Source organism: Theropithecus gelada, chromosome X (assembly GCF_003255815.1).
Source record: "Theropithecus gelada isolate Dixy chromosome X, Tgel_1.0, whole genome shotgun sequence".
Taxonomy (NCBI): domain Eukaryota; kingdom Metazoa; phylum Chordata; class Mammalia; order Primates; family Cercopithecidae; genus Theropithecus; species Theropithecus gelada.
This window is the reverse complement of record NC_037689.1, coordinates 52508262-52527818: the sequence shown is the minus strand read 5'-3', so window position 1 is coordinate 52527818 and position 19557 is coordinate 52508262. Positions and strand designations below refer to the sequence as shown.

Genomic DNA, 19557 nt, shown 5'->3' with positions numbered 1-19557 from the left:
GGCACCTAATGGCTGGTTGCATGATAGTTTATTTGAGAAAATATTATTCCAACTGCTAAATGGCAAGCTTTATACTTTTTAAAAATATTGAAATGTATATTTCCCAGGTGCTGTTTCTGACTCCATTTTTCTTTTCGTTTTTTAAAATATTGAGATTAGGTCTATGTTGCTCAGGCTGGCCTTGACCTCCTGGGCTCAGCCTCCCAAGTAGCTGGGACTACAGGTGCACACTACCATGCCCAGCTCCGTTTTTCAACAAATATTTTTACAAGACAAAATGGGTCCAGTACATTGTCTCTATTTTTGATACTTTGGAATGTTTTGCCAAATTTAAATGTTGCGAAATTAGAACCTTCTCAGTCTTCTTCTGGTAATGATAATACATTTATCCAATTAAAATTCAGAGCTCCACCAGAATATTCTTCCCACAAGTGGAGATATTCCAAGCCCAATAATAGAATTTCAAAATTAAATCTTGCATACGATTTGTGCTATCATCATTCCATTTGTTTAGTTCCTCCTTTCTCTTTTGCAAAGATAAATTTCCAGTCTTTCCTTTTGCAAGTTCTATTTTCAATAATCACAATTTTCTAGAAGCTTTAAAGATTTCCAATGACCAAATTTGAGAGCGCTAATTTACATAGAAGTGTAATATTATTGTAAGGCACATAGGTTGATCTACATAGTCATTTTTCTTTCTTTCTTTTTTTTTTTTTTGAGACGGAGTCTCGCTCTGTCGCCCAGGCTGGAGTGCAGTGGCCGGATCTCGGCTCACTGCAAGCTCCGCCTCCCGGGTTCCCGCCATTCTCCTGCCTCAGCCTCCCGAGTAGCTGGGACTACAGGCGCCGCCACCTCGCCCGGCTAATTTTTTGTGTTTTTAGTAGAGACGGGGTTTCGCCGTGTTAGCCAGGATGGTCTCGATCTCCTGACCTTGTGATCCGCCCGTCTCGGCCTCCCAAAGTGCTGGGATTACAGGCTTGAGCCACCGCGCCCGGCCTACATAGTCATTTTTCAAAGGTGCAAACATTTCTAAAATCGGACGATGGGAAGCTGGGAAGACTCATGCTGCCATGTTAAAGTACTTTTAGTTTTCAATATTAGTTTCATCACAAACATTTTATAGTTTACTTATTCTGTGTATTTATAAATTTTTTTTTTTTTTTTAAGATGGAGTTTTGCTCTTATGTCCCAGGCTGGAGTGCAGTGGCGTGATCTCGGCTCACCGCAACCTCTGCCTCCTGGGTACAAGTAATTCTCCTGCCTCAGCCTTCCTGACTAGCTGGGATTACAGGCATGCGCCACCATGCCCCGCTAACTTTGTATGTTTAATAGAGACAGGGTTTCTCCATGTTGGTCAGGCTGGTCTCGAACTCCCGACCTCAAGTGATCCACCCGCCTCGGCCTCCCAAAGTGCTGGGTTACAGGCATGAGCCACCGCGCCCGGCCTATAAAAATACTTTTAAAATACTTTTAATATTAATAGCTTTCATTTCAACTGGTAGAGTATTACTTCTTGTTTGGATACATTAAGAGTTTTGTGTTCACTATGACCTATTGTATTTTCTTGCTTTCAAAGTTCCTTAATTTAGTGAGAACATTGCCTTTACTATGATGCTTGCCCTACCAAAATTAGTAATCATTTCATCCTCTCAAAAGTAAAAACTTTTTCTTCAAAGTTTAACTTTTTAATTGAATTTGCAATAATACTGACATTAATGTCAGATGTTTTATCTTCAATAGAATGAACATTTAAAAGCTTTACTTTAATTACATAAATTGAATGGAAAGAAATCACTATTGAAATTAACCTATTTTTTACTTGAAGCATCTGGGGTTATTTAACTTTATGAGAAATTCTTCTGTGTTCACGGTAAAAGCATATTTATAACTATTGCCTTGCCTTTTTTTGTACATGACAAGAAAACTCAGCACTGAAAATTATCACAATTAATTTCCCATGGGTATTTGATCTCAGGGAAAAGCGATGTGTCATATACCTTTGATCTTCTTCAGGTATAGTCTTTTTAAATAAGTATAACGTTTTGTGGTAGTTACTGATGCTTCTTCAGCAGATTTGTGTTTTCATGTACTCAGTAATAACGTTGTAACCCCCATGATTGATGACAAATGTTAATACATATTTTTCTCAAAAGTTACTCATTCACCATATTTTCTTGAGAAATGAGAATCCAGTTCCTAGTTACACTTAATACAATTCCTTTCTCATACAAAAGTTTAGTACAAAATGAAAAGCATCACCATACAATAAAATAGATATATGAAAGTAGATTCACAGTATTCAACTTTGTAGTAAGAATGCTAATATTTCTCTGAGCATCTTTATCCCATACATGTTTCATATACACCTCACTTAATCATTTTTTAGGTTTCCCACTGATTTCACTAACTGTTGGCCTGGTGACACTGTGTGTGTGTGTGTGTGTGTGAGAGAGAGAGAGAGAGAGAGAGAGAGAGAGAGACTGAGTTTCTCTTGGGTGTACACCTAGGAGTTGAATTGCTGGGTCATAGGTTATGTGAATTTTCAAATTAAAGTGAGAGATAAATCCATTATCAACAGCGATATATGAGATGTCTTGTCAAGCAACATCTTTGCCAAATCTTGACATGGTAAAACTTTAAATTTATGGCCAATGGAGTATATACAGAATGGTATTTCATTTGGCTTTAATTTATATTTTCCAGACCACCAAGAAAGTTGAAAATCTTTTCATATGTTTAATGGCTATAGGTATTTCGTCTTCTGTAAAATGCTTATACATGCCTTTAACTCATTTTTTTCTCCTTTTAAAAAAATAAATTTTATTTTTTAGAGAAAGTGTATGTTCACAGCAAAATTGAGTGGAAGATACAGAAAGTTCCCATATACCCCATAGTACTTTGTTGCTATTGATAAACCTACATTGACAGATCATCATCCAAAGTCTATAGTTTACATTAGAGCTCACTCTTGGTGGCGTTCATTCTGTGGGTATTGACAAATATATAATGACATGTATCCACCATTATAGAATGATACAAAGATAGTTTTGTTGCCCTAAAATCTTCTGTGTTCGGCCTATTCATCCCTCCTTTCCCTCAATCCTTGGCAACCATGAATTTTTTTATACCTCTATAGCTTTGCCTTTTCCAGAATGTCACATAGATGAAATCATGCAGTATGTAGCCTTTTCAAATTGGCTTCCTTCACTTAGTAATATGCATTTAAAATTCCTCTATTTCTTTTCATGTGTTGATAGCTGATGCATCTTTCAATGAAATATTATAAACTGTAGTGTAGCTAGACAATGAAATATTATTCAGAGCTAAAAAGAAATCACAGTTTATCCATGTAACTACTGAAGAACATCTTGGTGGCTTTAAAGTTTTGGTAATTATGAATAAAGCTGCTATAAACATTAATGTGAAGGTTTTTATGTGGACATAAGTTTTAAACTTCTTTGGATAAATACCAAGGAGTGTGATTGCTAGATCATATGGTAAGAGTATATTTAGCTTTGTAAGAAACTTCTAACTATCTTCCAAAGTGGCTGTATTTAATATCATTTTGCATACCTACCAGCAACGAATGAGAGTTTCTGTGGCTCCATATCCTCACCAGCATTTGGTGCTGTCAACAGTTTTCATTCTGGCCATTCTAATAGGTGTGTAGTGGTATTACATTGTTGTTTTGATTTGTAATACCCTGATGGCATATGATGTGGAACATCTTTTCATGTGCTTATTTGCCATCTGTATATCTTCTTTGCTCTGAAGCATGTTCAGATCTTTTGCCCATTTTTAAATTGGGTTGTTCTTTTTCGTATTGTCAACTTCAGCTTTTCCATATACTTTGAATAACAGTCTTTAATCATGTCTTCTGTAAATATTTTCTTCCTATCTGTGGCTTATTTTCTCATTCTGATGACAGTATCATGCTCAGAGCAAAAGCTTTCATAATTTTAACAAAGTGCAACACTCATCAATATTTTTTTCATGGTTCATTTTGGTGTTGAATCTAAAATATCATAATCATATCCAAGGTTATCTAGATTTTCTCCTATGTTATCTTCTAGAAGTTTTATAGTTTTGTGTTTTACATTTAGGTCTAGGATCCATTTTGGGTTAATTTTAGTGAAGGGTGTAAGATCTGTCTAGATTCATATTTTTGCATGTCTTGTTGCTTTAATACCATTTGTTGAAAAGACTATGCTTTCACCATTGTATTGCTTTTGCTCCTTTGTCAAAGATAATCAATTATGTTCATGAGGGTATTACGGACAAATAAAATTGTGTATTACGCAGGTGCAAAAGTAATTTTGGTTTTGGAAAGTGAATTTTAAATCATTATAACTAGGCTCAAACATATCTTTATTAATCAAAATACGAAGCATTAAGATCAACACATTTTTGCCAACGAGAAATGTTTGTTTTATTCCTGTAGAGTAAAAATCCGTGCTTTGGGACTCGACGAACTCTTGGAAAGCATTTTCTGCATCCTGCTGGTTGTGAAAGCGTTTTCCCTGCAAAAAAAAGTTGTCGAGATGGCTGAAGAAGTGGTAGTCGGTTGGCAAGAGGTCAGGTGAATATGGCAGATGAGGCAAAACTTCATAGTCCAATTCGTTTAGCTTTCGAAGCCTTGATTGTGCGATGTGCGGTCCGGTGTTGCGGAGAATTGGGCCGTTTCTATCGACCAATGCAGGCTGCGTATGTTACAGTTTTTGGTGCTTCTCGTTGATTTGCTGAGCATACTTATCTGATGTAACGGTTTCACCGGGATTGAGAAAACTGTAGTGGGTCAGACTGGCAGCAGACCACCTAACAGTGACCATAACCTTTTTTTGGCGCAAGTCTGACTTTGGGAAGTGGTTTGGAGCTTCTTCTCGGTTCAGCCACCGAGCTGGGCATCGCCAGTTGTCATATAAAATCTACTTTTCGTCGCAGGTAACAATCCGATTGAGAAATGGTTCGTTGTTGTGGCGTAGAAAAAGAGAAGACGACACTTCAAAACAATGATCTTTTAAAATTTTTGCTCAGCTCACGAGGCACCCAATTATCGAGCTTTTTCACCTATCCGATTTGCTTCAAATACTGCAGGACCATAGAATGGTCCACGTTGAGCTCTTCTGCAACTTCTTGTGTAGTTGTAAGAGGATCAGCTTCAATGACTGCTCTCAATCGGTCGTTGTCAACTTCCGATGGCCAGCCACTACGCCCCTCATCTTCAAGGCTGTTGTCTCCTTTGCAAAACTTCTTGAACCACCACTGCACTGTACATTCGTTAGCCATTTCTGGGTCAAGTGCGATGTTGATGTTGCGCGTTGTCTCTGTTGCTTTATGACCCATTTTGAACTCGAATAAGAAACTCGCTTAAATTTGCTTTTGGTCTCACATCATTTCCATAGTCTAAAATAAGCAGAAAATAAACAGCAAGTAATAAGTCATTAGCCAAAAAAAAAAAAAAAAAAAAAACAAACCATAAAAATAAAAATAAAAAAACCACAAAGCGAGAAAAGCCCACTAAAATTATGTGTAACGTAACCACATTATTTAAGAATTTATTCCAATATCAAATGGCAAATTCCAACATTTCAAAAACTGCAACTACGTTTCCACCAACCTAATATATTTAAGACATACAAAGTGATGGATTTGCTATGCATATACATTGTGAAATGATTATCACAATTAAGCAACATTGCTGGGCACAGTGGCTCACGTCTGTAATCTCAGCACTGTGGGAGATCACCTGAGGTCAGGAGTTCAGGATCAGTCTGACCAACATGGCGAAACCCCGTCTCTACTAAAAATACAAAAATTAGCTGGGCGGGGTGGCACGTGCCTGTAATCCCAGCTACTTGGGAGGATTGGGCAGGAGACTCGCTTGAACCCAGGAGGCCGAGGTTGCAGTGAGCTGAGATCATGCCACTGCACTCCAGCCTGGGTGACAGAGCAAGACTGTCTCAAAAAACAATAATAGTAATAAAATAAAATAAAAAGTTAAGCAACACATTCAATTACCTCACATAGTTACCATTTTTTTGTGTGTGCTGCAAACACTTAAGATCTGCTCTCTTCACAAATTTCAAGCATACAACACAGTATTGTTAACTGTAGTCACTACGCTGTACATTAGATTTCCAGAACTTATTCATCTTGCATGACTGAAACTTTGTACCTTTTGACCAAAAACTCTCCATTTCCCCACTACCTCTCCCACTGGCAACCACCATGCTACTCTCTACTTCTAAGAGTTTGACTGTCTTAGACTTCATATGTAAATGACATCATACAGTATTTGTATTTCTATATCTAGCTTATTTCACTTATCGTAATGACCTCCCGGTCCATCTATGTTGTCACAAATACAAAATTTCCTTCTTTTTGAGGCTGAATAATATTCTAACATTATATATATATATGGCATATATAATAATATAATATTTGCAAACTATATATAGGCATATATAATATATAGTATATATGGACATATATATTACATATAATACATGGGCATATATATTACATACATGTAACATATATATATTTTACCCTTTATTTAAATTATTTTACTTTCTTGGCTATTGTGAATAAGGCTGCAATGAACATGGAAATGGAGCTATCTTTTAAAGATAGAGATTTTATTTCCTTCGGATGTATATCTAGAAGCGAGATTGCTGAGTATTATGGTAGTTCTATTTTTCAAGGAACCCCCATACAATTTTCCATGATTGCCGTACCAATTTACATTGCTACCAATAGTGTACAAGGCTTCCCTTTTCTCCACATCTTTGCTAACACTTGTTTTCTTTTGTCTTTTTGGGAACTGCCATTCTTACAGGTGTGAGGTGTTATCTCACGGTGGTTTCAATTTGCATTTCCCTGATGATTAGTGATATTGAGTCCCTTTTCATATACCTGTTCACCATTTGTATGTCTTCTTTTAAGAAATGTCTATTCAAGTCCTTCACCATTTTTAAATTGGGTTATTTGTTATTTCTTCTTATTATTGCTATTATTATTACTATTATTATTTTGAGACAGAGTTTTGCTCTTGTTGCGCAGGCTGGAGTGCAGTGGCTCAGTCTCGGCTCACAGCAACCTCCACTTCCTGGGTTCAAGAGATTCGCCTGCCTCAGCCTCCCGAGTAGCTGGGATTACAGGCGTGTGCCACCACGCCCGGCTAATTTTCTATTTTTAGTAGAGACGAGGTTTCTCCATGTTGGCCAGGCTGGTCTCAAACTTCTGATGTCAGGTGATACACCAACCTTGGCCTTCCAAAGTGCTGGGATTACAGGCATGAGTCGCCATGCCTGGCCAAGCCACCGTGCCCGGCCTGTGTCTTTATGGTAGAATGATTTATAGTCCATTGTTTATATACCCAATGACGGGATTGCTGAGTTGAATGGTAATTCTGTCTTTAGATCTTTGAGGAATCACCACACTGCTTTCAACAACGGCCGAACTAATTTACACGCCCACCAGCAGTGTATAAGTGTTCTCTTTTCTCTGCAACCTCACCAGTATCTGTTATTTTTTGACTTTCTAATGGTCATTCTGACTGATGTGAGATGGTATCTCATTGCAGTTTTGATTTGCATTTCTCTAGTGATCAGTGATGTTAAGCTTTTTTTCATATGTTTCTTGGCCATATGTATGTCTTCTTTTGAAAAGTGTTAATGTCTTTTGTCTACTTTGTAATGGGGTTGGGTTGTTTTTTTTTTTAACTTGTAAATTTGCTTAAGTTCCTTATAGATTCTGGATATTAAACTTTTGTCAGACGCATAGTTTGCACATATTTTCTCCCATTCTGTAGGCTGTCTGTTTACCCTGTTAATAATTTCTTTTGCTGTGCAGAAGCTCATTAGTTTAATTAGGTCCTATTTGTCAATTTTTTTTTTTTGTAATTGTTTTTGGCATCTTCGCCATGAAATCTTTTCCCATTACTATGTCCAGAATGGTAGTTCCTAGATTTTCTCCCAGGGTTTTAAAAATTTTAGGTTTTACTTTTAAGTCTTTAATCGATCTTGAGTTGATTTCTGTATATGGTATAAAGAAGGGGTCCAGTTTCAGTCTTATGCATATGGTTAACCAGCTAGCCCTGTACCATTTACTGAATAGGGAGTCCATTCCCTATTACTTGTTTTTGTTCACTTTGTTGAAGATCAGATGGTTGTAGGTATTTGGCATTATTTCTGACCTCTCTATTCTGTTCTATTGGCCAATGTGTCTGTTTTTGTACCAAACTGCTGTTTTGGTTGCTGTAGCCTTGTAGTATAGTTTGAAGTTAGCTAACGTGATGACACGAGCTTTGTTATGTTTGCTTAGAATTGCCTTGGCTATTCAGGCTCTATTTTGGTTCCATATAAATGTTAAAACAGATTTTTCTACTTTTGTGAAGAATGTCATTGGCAGTTCATTTAATCTGTAAATTGCCTTGGGCAATGTGGCCATTTTAATGATATTGATTCTTCCTATCTATGAGCATAGAATGTTTTTTTATTTGTTTGTGTATCTCTGATTCCTTTTTTTTTTTTTTTTTTTTTTTTGAGATGGAGTTTTACTCTTGTCACCCAGGCTGAAGTTCAATGGTGTGATCTTGGCTCACTGCAACCTCCACCTCCTGGATTCAAGCAATTCTCCTGCTTCAGCTTACCGAGTAGCTGGGATTACAGGTGTCTACCACAACGCCCAGCTAATTTTTGTATTTTTAGTGGAGACAGGGTTTCACCATGTTGGCCAGGCTGGTCTCAAACTCCTGACCTCAGGCAATCTACCCGCCTCGGCCTTTCAAAGTGCTGGGATTACATGTGTGAGCCACTGCTCCCTGCCTTGATTTCTTTGAGCAGTGTTTTATAATTCTCATTGTTGAGATCTTTCATCTCTCTGGTCACCTGTATTCCTAGGTATTTTATTCTTTTCATGGCTATTGTGAATAGGATAATTTTCCGATTTGACTCTCAGATTGAAATGCTACTGATTTTTGTACATAGATTTTGTATCCTGAAACTTTGCTGAAATTGTTTATCAGATCAAGGAGGTTTTGGGCAGAGATTATGGGGTCTTCTAGTTGTGGGATTATGTCATCTGCAAACAAGTATAGTTTGACTTCCTTCCTTCCTGTTTGGATGCCTTTTATTTCTTTCTCTTGCCTGATTGCTCTGGCTAGGACTTCCAAACTATGTTGAATAGGAGTGGTTAAAGAGGGCATCCTTGTCTTATTCCAGTTTCCAAGGGGAATGCTTCCAACTTTTGCCAATTCAGTATAATGTTGGCTGTGCGTTTGTCATAGATGGCTCTTATTATTTTGAAGTATGTTCCTTCAATGCCTGGTTTGTTGAGGGTTTTTAATGTAAACAGATGTTGAATTTTATCAAAAGCCTTTTCTGCATCTATTGAGGTAATCATGTGTTTTTTAGTTCCGTTTATGTGATGAATCACATTTATTGATTTCCATATGTTGAACCAACCTTGTGCCCCAGGGATGAAGCCTACTTAATCGTGGTGAATTAGCTTTTTGATGTGCAGCTGGATTTGGATTGCTAGTATTTTATTGAGAATTTTTGCAAATGCTATTCTTTTAAGTCTATATTAATGAGCAAAATAGGTTTGTTATGCTCCTGTTTTGTACTGCTTTTATGCATTTTTGATCTCAGATATATGCAGGATTAATAGATGAGTTAGGGAAGAAATCCCTTTTTTTCTTTTTATATTCTCTGAAAGCATTTGAATGAGAGTAAGATTATCTGTTTTGAGATTGGTATTTGCTTTAAAAGAGATTTGAAATTATTGCTTTCATTTCTTTAATATTAACAAGACCATTCAAGCTTATAATGTATTTCTCAAATCAATTCTGCTAATTATATTTTTCTAGAAATTGTCCATTTTGCCTAATTTGTTAAAGTTGATGTGTGCTTATTATCTTTATATTCTCTGCTTTATCTAAGTTAGGTTATTTTTCATTTATCATTTTTACTTTGGTGCCTCCTCTCTTTCTCTTTCTCTGTCTTTTTTTCTTTGTGAATCTTGCTGAAAGTATACTTATTTTGCATTTTTTTCCCCAAAAACCCAATTTTTGTCTTTGTTGCATTTTTGCATGTGTCACTCCTGTTTCATTGATTTACACTCTGTTTTTATTATTCTTCTACTTTCTTTATGTTTAGTCTAATATTCTCTTTCAGATGTCTAATTAATTCATAACTTCCCCCCCTAAAATAAGTATTTAAGGCTATAACATTTCCTTCAAAGCACTGCTCTTCCTATATGCCTTAAGTTTTGATGTACAGTATTTTTATTATAATTTTCTTTGAAACATATTACAATTTTCATTATGAGTTACTCATCAGTGTGTTTTTAAAATTTCTGAAAACATGGATATCAACCCATCATGAGAGATTTTACCCTACTTACAAGCTAACAAGTTAACATCCTTGTTAACATCCAAGTTCATAGATGATGACAGATTTGAGACTGTCAGGTCAGTGACAAAGGACCTTATAAAATACAGCATTAGCAGTGGTCAGTGTATCAGCATTTTCATGTGCTGAGTCCTCAAACCCCAATTTCACCAGGGTGATGAAGGGAGCCAGGTGACATGTGCATTTACAGCGAGTTGTGTTACAGGAAAGAATTCAGAGCTTAAGAAACTCAGATCTTTTATACTGCACAGTAAGTATGCTTGCCCTTTGCTCTAGAGGGAGATGCTATCTTTATCTTCCAAAGCTGTCTGGTATGCAAATATCCTTGAAAAGATAGCCTGAGAAAAAGCCAGTCAGTGCCTCTGCTCATAAGACTTGCAGAAATACAAGACCCATGGAAAATGGTCTCGCAATAGTAAGTATATTTGTTGATTATTTTTCTTGTCTTTCTAATTTAATTGAGTTGTCAGAGAAAATAGTCTGCGTAATACCTATGCTTTGAAATTTATTAGGGCTCATTTTGTGGCTCAGTACATGATCCAGTTTTTTTACTGTCTCATTTACAAAATATATATTACAAAATATAATTACAAAATTTTTTTTTTTTTTTTTTTGAGACGGAGTCTCGCTCTGTTGCCCAGGCTGGAGTGCAGTGGCCGGATTTCAGTTCACTGCAAACTCTGCCTCCCGGGTTTAAGCCATTCTGCTGCCTCAGCCTCCCGAGTAGCTGGGATTACAGGCGCCCGCCACCTCGCCCGGCTAGTTTTTTGTATTTTTAGTAGAGACGGGGTTTCACTGTGTTAGCCAGGATGGTCTCGATCTCCTGACCTTGTGATCCGCCCGTCTCGGCCTCCCAAAGTGCTGGGATTACAGGCTTGAGCCACCGCGCCCGGCCACAAAATATATTTTTTAAAAGAATGCAAATTCTCAAATTTCAGGATACAAAGTTCTATGTAGGTCTATTAGGTCAAGATTTTTAATTGCATTATTTAGACTTTTTATATCCTTTCTGAATTTTATCTCCTTAAGCCATGGATAATTGGGAGAGGTATATTGAAATCTCCCACCATAATGGCATCGATTTCTTTTTTTTGCTTTTGTTGTTCTATCAATTTTAACTCTACATATTTTGAAGCTATTTTGTTAGGTTCATTCATAGTTAAAAATTTCTATACTTTTTTGGCAAAATGAATTTCATTTGTACTGACCTGCTCTCACTCTAATAATGCTTTGTTTGAAAAAAAAATCTATTTTGTCTGATACTAATGTAAATACTGGGCTTCTCTTGGTAAGTATTTGCCTTATATGACTTCTTTTAACCTTTCGTTTTCAACCTTTGCACGTCCTTGATGATTTAGCTGTGTCTCTCATAAAGAGATGTATTGTATTATGTTTATTATTCTTTTTTAAAACAAGTGTTCTCTGTGTTGTAAGATTTCTGCTTTAGATGGAATCTTTTCAAATAGTTTTCCCTTGAAAGAATCCTGTTCTTCAGATATCTTGATGTATTGGCCTGTTGACATATTTTTTGGAATATGAGCTACTTTTTTTCATCAATGGCTATGGGGAAAGGGTCAGAGGTCAGATCTCAACCTGCATTAGCTCAAATGCGTTTCAAGAAGTCACTGTGGGGGGAATATGTCCCTTATGATGGGCAGCCCCACATTTAATCACTCCTCTGTGGCAGCATTAACAGAGGTCTCAGGACCCACTCACGATGTTGAGAGACAGGACTCAGGGCATTCATTTTGCTTGTATCAATCGTAGCGGAATGACACGCCTCTGGAGCTCACAGCAGCAGTTTCCTGATCATAGTGGTTTCCTGATGATGACAATAACAACACAGTTCTGGAGCCAGGAGCCTCCTGATCACATAAGAGGCAGCAGCTGCCCTGAAGCCAGGTTCCATGGTGAGTCCACAGAAGTTGTTCCTGAAAACTCAAACTAGAGTTTTTTTCTTCAGCTCCTACCACAATTCTATAATGAATTCTGATATGGTTTGGCTCTGTGTCCCTTGAATTGTAATCTCACCTTGAATTGTAATAATCCTCATGGGTCGAGGGTGGGATCAGGTGGAGATAATTGAATCACGGGGGTGGTTCCCCCATGCTGTTCTCTTCATAGTGAGGGAGTTCTCACAAGATCTGTTGTTTTTATAAGGGGCTCTTCCCCCTTTGCTGCTGGGCACTTCTCCTTGCCGTGTGAAGAAAGTGCCTGCTTCCCCTTCTGCCATGATTTTAAGTTTCCTTAGGCCTCCCCAACCATGCGGAACTGTGAGTCAATTAAACCTCTTTTCTTTTTCTTTTTTTTTTTTTTTTTTTTTTGAGACGGAGTCTCGCTCTGTCGCCTGGGCTGGAGTGCAGTGGCCGGATCTCAGCTCACTGCAAGCTCCGCCTCCCGGGTTCACGCCATTCTCCTGCCTCAGCCTCCCGAGTAGCTGGGACTACAGGCGCCCGCCACCTCGCCCGGCTAGTTTTTTTTTTTTTTTTTTTTTTTGTATTTTTTAGTAGAGACGGGGTTTCACCATGTTAGCCAGGATGGTCTCGATCTCTTGACCTCGCGATCCGCCCGTCTCGGCCTCCCAAAGTGCTGGGATTACAGGCTTGAGCCACCGCGCCCGGCCTAAACCTCTTTTCTTTATGAATTACTCAGTCTCGGGTATTTCTTCATAGCAGCATGCGTATGGACTGATACAAATTCCTTCCTGCTTGAACTAGCCAAAGTGCAGTCTGCCCTGTACAACTGAACCCTGACCTAGACAATACGCTAAAGGATCTAAGAAAGTTGAACTCATAAAAGTAGAGAATTGAGTGGTGGTTACCAGAGGCTAAGAGGGGTGAATGGGGAAAGGGGAGATGTTGATCAAAGCGTGACAATTTTAGTTAAACAGGAAGAATAAGCTTTAGTGATCTATTGCATAGAATGGTGACTTTAATAAATAATAATGCAGCCAGGCGCGGTGGCTCATGCCTATAATCCCAGCACTTTGGGAGGCCGAGGCAGGTGGATCACAAGGTCAGGAGATCGAGACCATCCTGGCTGACACGGTGAAACTGTCTCTAATAAAAAAAAAAAAAAATACAAAAAATTAGCCGGGTGCGGTGGCAGGCACCTTTAGTCCCAGCTACTCGGGAGGCTGAGGCAGGAGAATGGCGTGAACCTGGGAGGTGGAGCTTGCAGTGAGCCGAGATCGCGCCACTGCACTCCAGCCTGGGTGACAGAGCGAGACTCCGTATAAAAAAAAATAATAATAATAATAATAATGCATCATATATTTCAAAATTACTAAAAGAGAAGATTTAAAATGTTTTCACAACAAAAAAATAAGTGTGTGAAGTTATGGATTTGTTAATTAGCAAATGATTTAATCATTTTATATTGTAAATATATATCTAAACATCACATTGTACCTCATAAATGTCTAATATATACAATTTTATTTGTCAATTTAAAAATTTAAATACAACATGCTAAAGGGAATTATAAGAGTTTAAAAAATCTTATCCCCTCAAAATCTATATCAATGTGCTTTTGTCTTTTGCATTTGTATTACAAAACTTTTCCTCTAGTTGTGGCGGTGATCAGACAAATTGAAAAGTTTTCTCAACTCAGAAATTCTGTTAGTAGTCAAAACTTCAAAATGGACTGCTTGCACTATTTACAATAGCAATGACATGGAGTGAACCTAAATGCCCATCAATGGTGAACTGGATAAACAAAATGTGTGATACATACACACCATGGTGTACTATGCAGCCATAAAAAACCCAAAGTCATGTTTTGTTTTGTTTTTTTTTCTCCGGCAACATGGTTGCAGCTGGAGGCCATTATCCTGAGAGAATTGACACAGAAGCAGAAAACCAAATACTGCATATTCTCACTTTTGTAAGTGGAAGCTAAACATTGAGAACACAAGGACATAAAGATGGAAACAATAGAGTTAGAAAAATGAACAAGGCTTACTATTTGATAGCACAACAGGGCGACTATAGTAAATAATGACTTAATTGTACATTTTGAAATAACTAAGAGTATAATTGGATTGTTTGTAATACAAAGAATAAATACTTGAGGTGATGGATATTTCATTTACTCTGATGTGATTATTATTCATTGCATGTCTTTATCAAAATATCTCACGTAACCTGTAAATATATACACCTACTATGTACTCACAAAAATTAAAAATAAATTTTTTTAACAAAAGATGGGAACAATGGACAGTGGGTACTATTAGAGGAGGGAGGGCATAAGGGGAGCAAATGTTGAAAAACTACCTATTGGGTGCTATGCTTTCCTGCTATAATATCCCAACCTCCACATCCCTCACACTACACATATGGATGCATCTGGCCACTTAAAGAGTTATATATATTACATCATATTAACATATTTCAAAGTAGCATCTCTGTTGTAAATATTTATAACTACTTCTTTAAGATGAATTCCCAGAAATTAAATTGCATCATGAACATTTTTCACTGCGGATACTTATTTCATATCACTTCCTAAAGTGTTTTGCTACTGTATTTTCTGTCCACAATGTAGGATTTTTTCCTAGCACTTATCCATTGCACAATTACCCCAAATAGGAATCCTGACAAAGTATCTTTTGCTAATTTGGTAATAAATGACGGTCTTTTATTGTTGTCTCGATGTGCATTTTTGATTACTGGGATACTTGAAAAGTTTACAATATTTATTTAACTAACCATATTTCCATTTCTTGATGGAGTCTTTAAAGTCAGAGAGATTTTGTTTGTAGAGTAAAAAGATCACTTGGATTTTGCTTTATTTACAAGTCTAGTGTGAACAAATCTGGCAGTTATTTTTTTCTTAAACACATAGAGATTAAATGCTGTCTTAATTAAATTTCCTGAAACAATTTAAGCTCCAATAACACATTTAATGTAACTGGTTTTCTTTTTGAAGACTTCAGACACTTTATCAGCAGTGTAAACATTTCAAACACCTTCAACAGTAAAGATAGCACGAACAAACACAGTGATTGCTACACTTATTCTACAAAATAATTCCTTGGGTTCCAGTTTAAGTATCAACGAAGATGGTCAGCTAAGACAACTAGCTACCTTAGCCAAAATTGATCTCTGAGAGATACTGTAAAGGTATGGAGAAAACTGAGAAGCTCCTCCGAGATTCAAGCCCTGGTATGAGTGTTTGCAGAAGCAAAATCAGGGTAGTGAATAAACAGTGCTGAAGATCTGAGGAAAATGGGTGGAGATTGACTAATTTCCCACAGTCACATGCCCATTGTACTCCCAAACCCCAGGCCTGGTGCCTCTTCCAAATAAATGGTCTGGTGGGTGGAATTACTGAAGGGAAAACCTTGATATGGAGAAACAGCTTCGTGGAGTGAGGAGTGATTAAATATGGGGCTCCCCATCACATGCGGGGCATATTCCCTTCCACAGACTCATCATAGAACCTGACCATCAGGGCAGCTGCTGCCTCTTACATGATCAGGGGGCTCCTGGCTCCAGAACTGTGTTGTTATTGCCATCATCAGGAAACCACCATGATCAGGAAACTGCTGCTGTGAGCTGCAGAGGTGTGTCACTCCTGCTATGATTCATACAAGCAAAATGAAGGCCCTGAGTCCTGTCTCTCAACATCATGAGTGGGTCCTGAGACCACTGTTAATGCTGCCACAGAAAATAAAATACCTGCAAAATCATTCTTGCCCCAAAACCTAGTACTAACAGCAGAATCTCAGCCTTTGCGTCACTCTCACCTTCTAAATTTTGCATCGAAGTATCCGATTGCCTGACTTTAAATCACATCTAGGATTCTAATTGCAAGGAAGCCTGGGAAATGTAGTTTTTGTTTTCCAGCCACTGCAGAACAAGAGGGCACAACCGAGGAGGGTGGAATAGACATTGAATGCCAAGTTACTATACCAGGATGCATATTAAAACCCAGGCCCAGGGACTTTATGGTAATGAACACATAACCTAGAGTGGACACTGTCCACCATACTTCCTCTAGGTCTTCTCCTTTGTAATTAAAAAAAAAATGTTTCTGTATACCCCTCTGTCAACTTCAATGCCAACTTTTGCTTTCAACCTCCTCCTTCCCACCCACCAGTTGGAGGAGTGTCACTGGACTCCTGAAGTCAGTTTTTCTGACAAGTACAGAGAATTAGAACTACTTAGATGTTTCGACCCTCCTGGGAAGGCCCTTAGCCAACAGCTGAAGAATGCACTACTGTGAAAGTCGAGCCCCTTTGTCTCCGATTGGGACAAACTCTAAGGCACCATACTTCAGAGTTACCCCACAGGATTAGGCTGTGGTTGTCCTAAAGACTTTGTCTCAATTGCAATCTTGCAAACCTTCTCCTACTTTCTTATCCATCTGCTCGGTTCCTGTATTTTTTATCAGTTTATTTCAAGAAAATTTCCTTCATAAATCATTTGCACGTGGATATGTGCTTCAGGTTATTCTTCCACTGAACCCTACCCTCAAATGCTTCATCCACCACTAAGACTCAGTGCCCTCAAGAAATGTAGATATCGGGCCGGGTGCGGTGGCTCACGCCTGTAATCCCAGTACTTTGGGAGGCCGAGGCGGGCGGATCGTGAGGTCAGGAGATCCAGACCATCCTGGCTAACACGGTGAAACCCCGTCTCTACTAAAAATACAAAAAATTAGCCCGGCGTGGTGGCGGGCGCCTGTAGTCCCAGCTACTCGGGAGGCTGAGGCAGGAGAATGGCGTGAACCCGGGAGGTGGAGCTTGCAGTGAGCCGAGATCGCACCACTGCACTCCAGCCTGGGCGACAGAGCACACTCCGTCTCAAACAAAAACAAACAAACAAACAAACAAACAAAGCAATGTAGATATCAGCAGGAAGCTGGACTCTGGGCATCATGTACTACAAATTTAGTGGCTTCACGCAGAAGTTGGCCGGAGCGTGGGCTTCGGAGGCCTATAGCCCGCAGGGATTAAAGCCTATGGTTTCCACAGAAGCACCACCTATCATATTTGCCACACCAACTAAACTGACCTCCGATTCCACAGTGTATGATTATGCTGGGAAAAACAGAGTTCCAGAGCTTCAGAAGTTTTTCCAGAAAACTGATGGTGTGCCCGTCTACCTGAAACGAGGCCTGCCTGACCAAATGCTTTACCGGACCACCATGGCGCTGACTGTGGGAGGGACCATCTACTGCCTGATCGCCCTCTACATGGCTTCATAGCCTAAAAACAAATGAGTTAGGCTGCAGAGGACTGGTTTGTTTTGTGGCATAAACCCTTTGAATTTCCTTTTTCATTGTTAAATTAAAAAAATTTTTTTTTTTACTTCGATGGCTTAATATTTTTGCAAGAAAAATAGGAAGATATGAAGATGATGTTTTGGTTTGTTTATGAAATGCATATGGCTTGTCAGAGCTCATTTGACCGTTAAAGCCATTGTTTAAAGAAATGGCGCTTTGCTCTGTGTTTGTGCTCCTGATTTCCCTGGAGGTTCTGGATGAAGGCTGCACACAGGCTTGTCAACGTCAGTCTGTGCTGAGGACCTCAGGGACTTGAGGTTGCATTTTTGAGCACGGGGTGCAGAAGACTTTCTGGATTTGGATGTGGCTGTGGAAAGAACACAGAAGCCAAGGTCATGTGCATGAAATGAGGGGTTTGAGTTAGTCACCTCGGGGATTTTTTCCATTTTGCAGTAAAATGTTAAATTTTTTTTTTTTTTTTTTTTTTTTAAGTACAATTTCCATTTTATTTTTCTCCAGAGAATAGTCTGTCTCAGTCTTTAAGGACTCAGCTCCTTACATGGGCTTTGGTGGGGGACGTGGGGCAGCACCCGCAGGTCTAAATCGGGGAGGGGGTGTTCGGTCCTTGCGGGCTTCACGAGATCGATTCCTGACTACTTTGCTGTGAATTGCACAACTCACACAGTAATGCAGCTTCACATACAGCTTGGGAAGCACATAGGCATCAAAGACGCTCGCTTCAGAAATGTCCCTGACCGCTGCGGCCTCCACTATGTTTCGAATGACGAATTTCTTAATGGCCTTGTCCTTGGGCACGCATCGGGCACAGTTAGTGCAGCGAATAGGCTGCACATGGCCGCGGCCCTTTTTGGCACGACCGTTGTTCCTTCTTTTCTTTGTCATTTTGGACGTACGGACCGAAGAGAGGTAAAATGTTAAATTAATGTAGCCTGCCTCTATTCGTTGGGCAGTTAATTTCAAAGGGTTATTTGCCTCGTCTCCTATCTTCAGTGAAATCTTATGTGTAATTGTGTGTATTTACTCCACCATGGGAACAGAGAACACCTGTTTAGTGTTGCACTTTAGACCGGTGTCTGTTTTGTTAATGCAGCTGTGCCACAAATTCTCCTTTATCTTTTAAAAATGTTATAGCTTTAAATTATGATTTATTTTGACTGTGGAATAAATACATGAATAAAAAAAATGTAGATATGTACTACTCAAATACATACAAGAGTGAAAGTAGAAAGCCACTCACTTCATTAGTAGAAAGCTCATGAGATTGTAGGAAGAGTAGGAGAAGTGAATGTGGGGTAGCATATTCTTGTATCCTGATCTCCCTTCTCTAGCCTTGGGGTTTGGAATAGGAAACTACAACACATACTGCAGATTAGGTCACTTCACATCCATTGTAACCACTTTCTAGCTTACTTTTCTGGATAAAAGTAGTTGGAAATTTAAAAACTATGCATCTCAGATTTCCTTGCCTTTAGAGTTCTGCATGTGACCCAATTTCTTAGCATCAGTGTTCAACTTGGAGGCAGCAACAGGAGTTGGTGGTTGCATGTGGGAAGAGGGGATCATCTGGAAAGTTCAGGGGTTGAGGCATTTGATCTTTAGCTGTGGTGGAGTTTTTGGCATCCAGTGTCAAAGGATCTGAGTGTTGGATTTGTGATATAATTGGATTTGCGATATAATTTGTGTTTTCCCAGACTTGTGTTTTCCCAGGATTTGCGATATAATTGTGCGTTTTCCCAGACTGTATTTTCTCTCAATGCTTTGATCCTGGGACTACAGTATATAGGTCCATTCTTTGGTCCTCTCAGAGTATCTGCCTAGCATATTTTGATATGCATTTTATGCCTAGATTAGCAGATCCTGTTGTCTGCAACTAAGAATCCTGGCAGGT

General features: G+C 38.7%; 1 protein-coding gene and 1 pseudogene across 3 annotated transcripts; one reads left to right on the top strand and one right to left on the bottom strand.

The window, feature by feature from the left end:
* Positions 1 to 12877: 12877 nt before the first annotated feature.
* Positions 12878 to 18570, bottom strand: LOC112615668 (40S ribosomal protein S26). 2 transcript variants are annotated; one of them, XR_003117437.1, is made up of 2 exons: positions 18153 to 18570; positions 12878 to 12911 (listed from the first exon to the last, which is right to left on the bottom strand). XR_003117437.1 is itself a non-coding variant. In XM_025372507.1 (1 exon), exon 1 carries the CDS (start codon positions 18549 to 18551, stop codon positions 18204 to 18206), a length of 348 nt encoding a protein of 115 aa, XP_025228292.1. In that variant the 5' UTR covers positions 18552 to 18570; the 3' UTR covers positions 18114 to 18203. The 2 variants fall into 2 exon arrangements, 1 of the variants encoding a protein (XP_025228292.1); XM_025372507.1 differs by lacking the exon at positions 12878 to 12911 and having other exon boundaries at positions 18114 to 18570.
* On the top strand, positions 17277 to 18850 carry LOC112615669 (annotated as a pseudogene). Its single transcript, XR_003117438.1, has 2 exons — positions 17277 to 18100; positions 18576 to 18850. The product of XR_003117438.1 is annotated as a cytochrome c oxidase subunit 7A-related protein, mitochondrial pseudogene (transcript).
* The last annotated feature ends 707 nt before the right edge of the window (positions 18851 to 19557 follow it).

Excerpts from the sequence above, each read along its gene's own strand:
- LOC112615668 (XM_025372507.1), bottom strand. The coding sequence starts at position 18,551 with ATGACAAAGAAAAGAAGGAACAACGGTCGTGCCAAAAAGGGCCGCGGC.